The 7452-nt window shown below is 44.7% G+C and overlaps 1 protein-coding gene across 3 annotated transcripts in view; it reads right to left on the bottom strand.

Moving 5' to 3' along the window:
- Nucleotides 1–774: 774 nt before the first annotated feature.
- HEATR6 (HEAT repeat containing 6) overlaps nucleotides 775–7452 on the bottom strand; it is a 29427-nt gene continuing 22749 nt past the window's right edge. For 2 of the 3 annotated variants that reach the window (XM_084863393.1, XM_084863395.1), the window contains exons 17-20: nucleotides 6920–7044; nucleotides 5398–5494; nucleotides 3872–4076; nucleotides 1580–3046 (exon numbers count right to left, since the gene is read on the bottom strand). In XM_084863393.1, coding sequence (XP_084719519.1) covers nucleotides 2505–3046; nucleotides 3872–4076; nucleotides 5398–5494; nucleotides 6920–7044 — 969 coding nt within the window. In that variant the 3' untranslated portion in view covers nucleotides 1580–2504. The other variant, XM_084863394.1, reaches the window with a different exon arrangement.

Genomic DNA, 7452 nt, shown 5'->3' with positions numbered 1-7452 from the left:
AAAAAAAATGCACCTCAGCACCAGCCTAGAGAAACTTCCGTGAGTCCATTGGAGGGGAGTCACCACGGATACATTTATTACAGATCCAGGAAGGACTTTATCCTTTGAAATCGGATAAAAAGAAAAGTCATTTTCTAATAAGCCTCCCGCCCCCCATACTTTTGCAGAGTGACTTAGAAGTTGGTGCAAAGTTCATCTTCAGCAAGTGCGGCTGCATGATCAATGCACATCTCTCTCCGGGACCAAACTGCGTGTCTCAGGCAAAGCAATGGAATCAGTGACGCCTGCGCCCAGGATTTCTCCCTTTTACTGTGGGTTTCACCACAAGGACTAGGAAGCGGGTGAATCACCACGTTTGTTTCGGGTTTGTTTGGTTTCCTGCTTTGCTTTTTAGCCATTCACTGCAACTGCGGCGGGAGCCAGCAGCAAGAATAAAGGAACCCAGGACCCGGTCAGGCTCCCGGCGACCCAACCGGACCCGGTCGGTCGGCGCCGCAGGGTTAGAGCCGGGCGAGGGGAATAGAAGGGGGCCTGTCCGAGGCCTCAGTCCCCGCCTAAGGCCGCGGGGGCCGGCCCGGCGGCCACCTCATTGGGCGTCACCTCCGCCCGCCCGGCGGCGGCCCGCCCGCCCCGCCAGCCCCTCACATCGGAGCGGAGGCGGGGAGAAGGGGGAGAAGGGGGCGCAGAGGGCAGAGGTGGCGGCTGGGCGGGGCAATGGAGAAGGCCCACTGAATTACGGGGCCCTCAGCCGCCATCTTGTTTCTCTGAGTGAGGTCACGTGAGCTGCGCCTGAGAAGGAGCGAGGCCGCCGGCGGCCACTAGGGGGAGCCCCGAGGGGTGGGAAGCCCGGGCGCCCCCGCGGCCCGGCTGGAGCCCAGAGGCAGGTGGCGCCATCTAGAGGGGCGCTCCCTTTCGCTAAGTGCCTGGCATAGAGCCTCGGGGAGCGGACTCTGTTTCTATCCCTCTCTCTTACTTCCTTTCTGAAACCAATAAAGATATATTTAAAAAACAATAAAATATCAAAAGAACCCTAGCTGGGTGGCTCAGCTGGTTGGAGCATCATCCCATGCACCAAAAGGTTGCAGGTTTGATTCCTAGTCAGGGCACATGCTTAGGTTTCGGATTTGATACCACTTAGAGGCAACTATTGGAGACAACTGATGAACATTTCTATCTAACATCAATGTCTCTCTCTCCCTCTCAAAAAAGTCAGTAATAACACATCCTTAGGTTAGGGTTAAAAAAATTATAAATATATACAAAAAGGTTTAGAATTTGGCATTCTTGAATTAGAATTCTGAACCAGCGCCAGACTTTACTGATTCTCATCAAACAAGATCTCTTTATTCTCTACGTGTCTTCCTTTAACAACGGCAGCTTTCCTGAGGCCCCAGCCTAGGGTGTCCGAGCGGAGCGCCTGTCCCTGGTGCACTCACACCCTGTGCAGTGAGAAGACAGCCAGCATTCCACCAGGGCAGAAGCTCAGGGAATTTCTAGAAGTGCTTACCTTTGCTCTTTCCCTGCATACGAACACTAACATCTGTTTTCAGACTTGGAAATCTTCACGGAAACAAAAGGCTTAAAAAGAAAAATATTAGATTTTATTCAGGATAAGCAGAGGATTAGAGTGACATCAAATGAAACCATCCAAATATTTCTCGATAAAATATTTTACAATATTTTATCAAGAAACCCACCAGCGAAAGCCCAAAGAACCAGGAATAAGCTGTACATTTTTTACTTTTATGAAAATGACAAGAAAACATGCCTCTTCCTTCAGGAGGGCATGGAGGGGGCTTCTGGGGTGGGCACTTGGGGAGTTTGGTACAGCTTTCTATAAACGCAACTTGATAAAAACAGGAGATTATAGACACATCATTTTTCATTGGTTTATTATAAAAGTAAGACAATTCCCACAGACAAAATTTCTAAATCCCCTTGCTTTTTGTTGTTGTAAAACTTCTGACATGTGACACCCTTCACAACCCCCATTCTGCTCAGCCCACACGACAGCCCAACTCCTGGGCTCCTGGCTGCATGGGACAGAGCTTCCAACATCCCGGACCATGGCCAACGCAGCCTCTAAGGGGGCTGAGCCCTGTTAGAAAACATTAAAACATTTTAAAAAATTTATTGATTTTATAGTGAAAGGAAAAGAGGAGGAGGGAGGGAGGAAGGGAGGGAAGGAGAGACAGAGAAACATCGATTTGTTGTTCCACTTATTTATGCATTCATTGGTTGCTTCTTGTATGTGCCCTAATCAAGGACTGAACCTGCAACCTTGGTTTAAGGAGACAATGCTCTAACCAGCTGAGCTACTTGGCCAGGGCTAGGAAAATGTAATTAGCTGCTAACTCCTTCTAAATAAACCATGGATGGATTACTTTCGCCCCTAAGATTACATCCTGAATATCTGATGCTCAAGCTCTGGTCTTCCTGTTATCACTTGACCCCTGAAAAGTGTGGCAGAATATTCACCGATTGGCTCATCCTAGGCGTGCCACTTATGATCCAGACGAGGCCAAATAAACAGTCAGGATATTGTCTAAAAAGGCCACGATGGCCCTTTTGGCTGTGTCGCCAGCCAGTGCCTGGACAGTGCTGATGTGCTCCAGGGCCGTTCTGACCATCTGGTCTCTTTCCTGTGGGCTATGAGGTGCTCCAGCGTCATCTCCCTCCGCTCCTGATTTTAAAAACTGTAGGAAATAGGACTGGATCATGTCCCCATTCAACTCAAGGGTTTCTTTGATGCAAGGCAAGTCTGAGGCACTGGCCAAGCTCAAGAGGTGAACCAGCGCCTGACAGATTTGGGTCCGTAAGCTGGCACAGTACTTGAATTCCAAGAAGTCTGTGGTGTCTTCACTCTTCTGCAAGGCAGTGACCAATGCATTCCAGATCTGAGCGTACTGGTCAACAGACCCATAGTGTTCTCTCTTGCCCGGGATGGAAAGGGCGGTGGCAGACCTGATGCGCACTTTGAAATTCTTGCATGACGTCACAACCGATGTCAGGGCATTGTAGGCCTGGGAGGTCCACGGAGCTGTTCCTGGAAGAACCCAGTCATTAAAAGGAAGGAAGATTTAGAAATCAATAGGGGGAAAGAAAGAGGGGCATGCAGAAGGAAACATATACATTAGTGCTCAAGTTGTCAGTTTATGGTGTTTTTTTTAAAGAATTATTGCCACATTTTTTGGTACTTAAAAAAAAAAGATTCTTAATTGGCTCTAGCGATTTCTTTCTCAGTGGTTAGAGTGTTGGCCTGGGGACTGAAGGGTTGTGAGTTTGATTCCAGTCACGAACACGTACCGGGGTTGCAGGCTTGGTCCCTGGCCTGGATTGGGGTGCATAAAGGAGGTAACACTCGATGTTTCTCTTTCTGTCTCTCTCCCTCCCTTCCATTCTCTTTAAATCAATGAGAAAAATATCCTTGGGTGAGGATTAATTAAAAATATATATATATATATATATTTTTTAATTGATTTTTTAGAGAGAGGGAAGGGGAAGAAGAAACATTAATGGGCTGTCTTCTGCACATCCCCTACTGGGGATCAAGGCTGCAACTTGTACTTGTGCCCTAACCAGGAACTGAACAGGCAACCTTTTGGTGCACAGGATGAGGCTGAAACAGTGAGCCACACCAGCCAGGCTGTAACCATAATTTTAAATGGCAACAAAATATCCCAATGAATATATATACCATGGTACCATGGTTGATCTCAGACAATTCCCCTAGGCGTGGATGTTCAGTATGTTTCCATTTTTTTCTAATACTGAGATAAATAATGTTGTGAAGAACATCTTTAATAACACTATAGATGGTGTGTGCTGCCAGAGAGACCCTCCACCGGAGAGCAGAGGGAAACTTTCTTACCTAACGGAAGAGCAGGATTTTTAAACACGTTTCCCATTGCATAACAAGCATTCCATCGGACTTTCATGGCAGCCTCAATCAGAACAGTAGCAATTAAGGCCTGGATAGACTCCTCAATGATCTCAGCAAATTGGGGTTTTTCTATATGAGATGGTTGTAGAAAATGAAGCAAATTTCCAAGGGCCCGGACCGCATTACTTTTTACCTAGAATAAAACATAAAAGCATTAGGAACCAGGTTTGCCAAAGAAACAGTATTGCAGAAAGTATAATTTCAGCTTTAAAGTCTTTTCTTTTTTAATATATATTTTATTAATGTTTTACAGAGAGGAAGGGAGAGGGATAGAGAACTAGAAACATCGATGAGAGAGAAACATCGACCAGCTGCCTCCTGCAAATCCCTCACCGGGGATGTGCCTGCAACCAAGGTACATGCCCTCGACTGGAATCGAACCCGGGACCTTTCAGTTCACAGGCCGATGCTCTATCCACTGAGCCAAACTGGTTTCAGCATAATTTCAGGTTTAAAAAACACAGGAGGCCGTAGATACCTTGAAGCAAGAGAGCGAATGAAAAACGCAGCCCGTAAGGTGAGAGTTCTCAAAATTCTGCAAGGCCTTGCATGGCTCACACTCTGAGCCATCAGAAAGGTGAGGTTCTACAGAGGCTTCTCACCCTGACATTTTTTAGTTAGACTAGACTTCAGAGATATCCATCCATCTCCCTCGAGTACGAGATGACAGGGCGAGCCCTGCGGCAAGAGGACACTGCTGGTTTGCAGCAGAGCTGGGCTGGGGGGAAGCTGGGTTTCCGTACTTTTCCAGTAGAGAAAAATAGCTTTTTCTTTGTAGCATACTAGAATCATCTGGGGAGCTTTCTTTTTAAAACCAATTCCCAGACCCTGACGCCAGAAATTCGGATTGAGTAAGTCTGAGGTAGGGCTTCCCAGGTTTTCAGAACCACTGTACTAAATTAAGTACTTGATATGGGCCAGGTACTGTGCTAGGTGCTTGAAGATTAGATATCTCAGAGTCCAATGAGGTACAAGTAACAACTTCCATGTTGGAAATGAGGAGACTGACCTTCACAGAAGTCAAATAATGCACCAAAGGCCGCCCGCCACTGAAGGGCAAGCCAGGATTTGAACCTTGTCTGCCTGATCCTAACGCCCAGGATTATGCTTTTTAAACTCGTTAGAGTAACAGGGGATATTAAAAACTAAGGCTTCTCACCTTTTTGACTTGTCCATTCTACTTTAAGATTTTTTGAAAAAACTGGACTTAGATTAAAACATGGATGTATCATGGAGTAGCATTACAAATGGCGCTGATGCTTTTCGTTTTTTTGTTTGCCAATGATGCTTTTTGTGAGATGGGAGATAAGAAACAAACTGTACAAGTATGGAGTGGGCCACTTTATACCCCGAACACACACGCACTCCCCTTTAAACGGGATCTATCTGATGGAATGAAGCTGTAACACACTAAGTATCCACCTGACAAACACTAGACTTTGCTGTGGGCCTACCTTGTCCTTATCCTGGGAGGCTTCTATAGCTGACCGCAACATCTTCAAGACCAGGAGGCCAGAGAACTCTTCCTGGAAACTGGGGTCTGGCGTTGCCCTGCTCCTCCCAAAGCAGGCAAACATGTGAAAAGGGAAAACCCACTGAGATGCAGACACACTGACATGTTCACTTAGTATAACTATAAAAGTATGTTCACTTAGTATAACTATAAAAACTTGGAAAACAGCTTAACAAATCTGTCCAGCTTATACTGAGAACTTATAGTTTATACCTTTTGACCTAGAAGGTCCACATTTAGGAATGTAACCAATAGAAGTAACTTAAATGGAGATTTCATGCAAAAGCCTAACACAAGGTAAATGTCCAAAATAGGGAAATGGTTAAATAATCATTGTACGATCAATAATAAGTAATGATCTATAAAAAATCAGCAGAAGTCAGGAGAATGTTTACATATGTTCAAGTTAAATGGCAAAAAGCAAGATACTTTAAATTTGTATGTGATTGTATGAGTAACGATTTGCCTCTGGGGAGTGGAACTAGGAGATTAAGGTAGGAGAAAGGCTTCACACTGACTACCCCTTTGTAAAGTTTGATATTTTTAACCTGTGATTTTATTACTTAAAAAACATGCAGATGTGATGTTTACAAAGTAGGGCAACCATTACAAAGGTTTTGTATTTCCACTTTTGTGTTTCCACATTTTCTATAATGTTGGATATATATATATATATATATATATTTTAAAATATATTTTATTGATTTTTTTACAGAGAGGAAGGGAGAGAGATAGAGAGCTAGAAATGTCAATGACAGAGAAACATCAACCAGCTGCCTCTTGCACTCCCCCTACCGGGGATGTGCGCGCAACCAATGTGCATGCCCTTGACCGGAATCGAACCTGGGACCTTTCAGTCCGCAGACTGACGCTCTACCACTGAACCAAACTGGTTTTGGCCTGTTGGATATATTTCTTACCAGCATATAGTATTTTTATACATATACTAGAGGCCTGGTGCATGGATTTGTGCACTGGTGGGGTCTCTCAGCCTGGCCTGCATCCTTTCACAATCCAGAACCCCTCAGGGGATGTCGGACAGTGGGTTTTAGCCTGATCCCCACAGGCCAGGCTGAGGACCACACTGGTGCACAAATCCATGCACTGGGCCTCTAGTATGCATTTAAGATCTTTGGTTAATCTCTTCCCATCCTTCTCCCTCCCCCTTCTTTCCCCCTTTCCCTCTGAGATTCATCAGTTTGTTCCATGTTTCCATGCCTATGCGTTGAGCATCTGCCCCCTGGTGGTCAGTGTGCATCATAGCTACCAGTTGAATGGGCCAATGGTTGCTTAGGCTTTTATATATGGAGATATTAAGCTTACTAATCTCATTACTTCAAGGAATATAAAACAAACAAGCCAGTAAGACTGACTATATAATATGGGGAAATTGTGGCTAATTTTTTTATAGTAGAGACCTCAGCCTCAGATGTTAGCCAGGGGAAATGAGCTGAGTCACCTACATGTTGACAATCAGAGTGTCTGTCAGGTTGCCCAGGGACCAGGCTGCTTTGGCCCGAACATTCAGAGACTTGTCTTGAAGTGACATCAATATTGCATTTGCTGTGTCTGCAACAAATATGACATCCTATAAGATAAACAAAACAAAATGATATAGTTACTTTAGAAGTTCACACTGCTATCTTGGAAATTCTCATTTTATTTTCAAATAAAGTAATAAACATTTACCACAAATTTCTACCCATTTACTGTTCTTTGTATATATTAAGATCCCTGGGGAAGCCGAAACTGGTTTGGTTCAGTGGTAGAGTGTCGGTCTGCGGACTGAAAGGACCCAGGTTCGATTCTGGTCAGGGGCATGTACATTAGTTGTGGGCACATCTCCGGTAGGGGGTGTGCAAGAGGCAGCTAGCTGGTTGTCGATGTTTCTCATCGACGTTTCTAGCTCTCTATCTCTCTCCCTTCCTCTCTGTAAAAAATCAATAATATATATATATATATATATATATATATATATATATATAAATAAATAAAA

Source organism: Pipistrellus hanaki, assembly GCF_964339955.1.
Source record: "Pipistrellus hanaki genome assembly, chromosome: 16".
Lineage (NCBI taxonomy): Eukaryota > Metazoa > Chordata > Mammalia > Chiroptera > Vespertilionidae > Pipistrellus > Pipistrellus hanaki.
The sequence above is the reverse complement of the archived record's forward strand: the minus strand, read 5'-3'. Positions and strand labels throughout refer to the sequence as shown.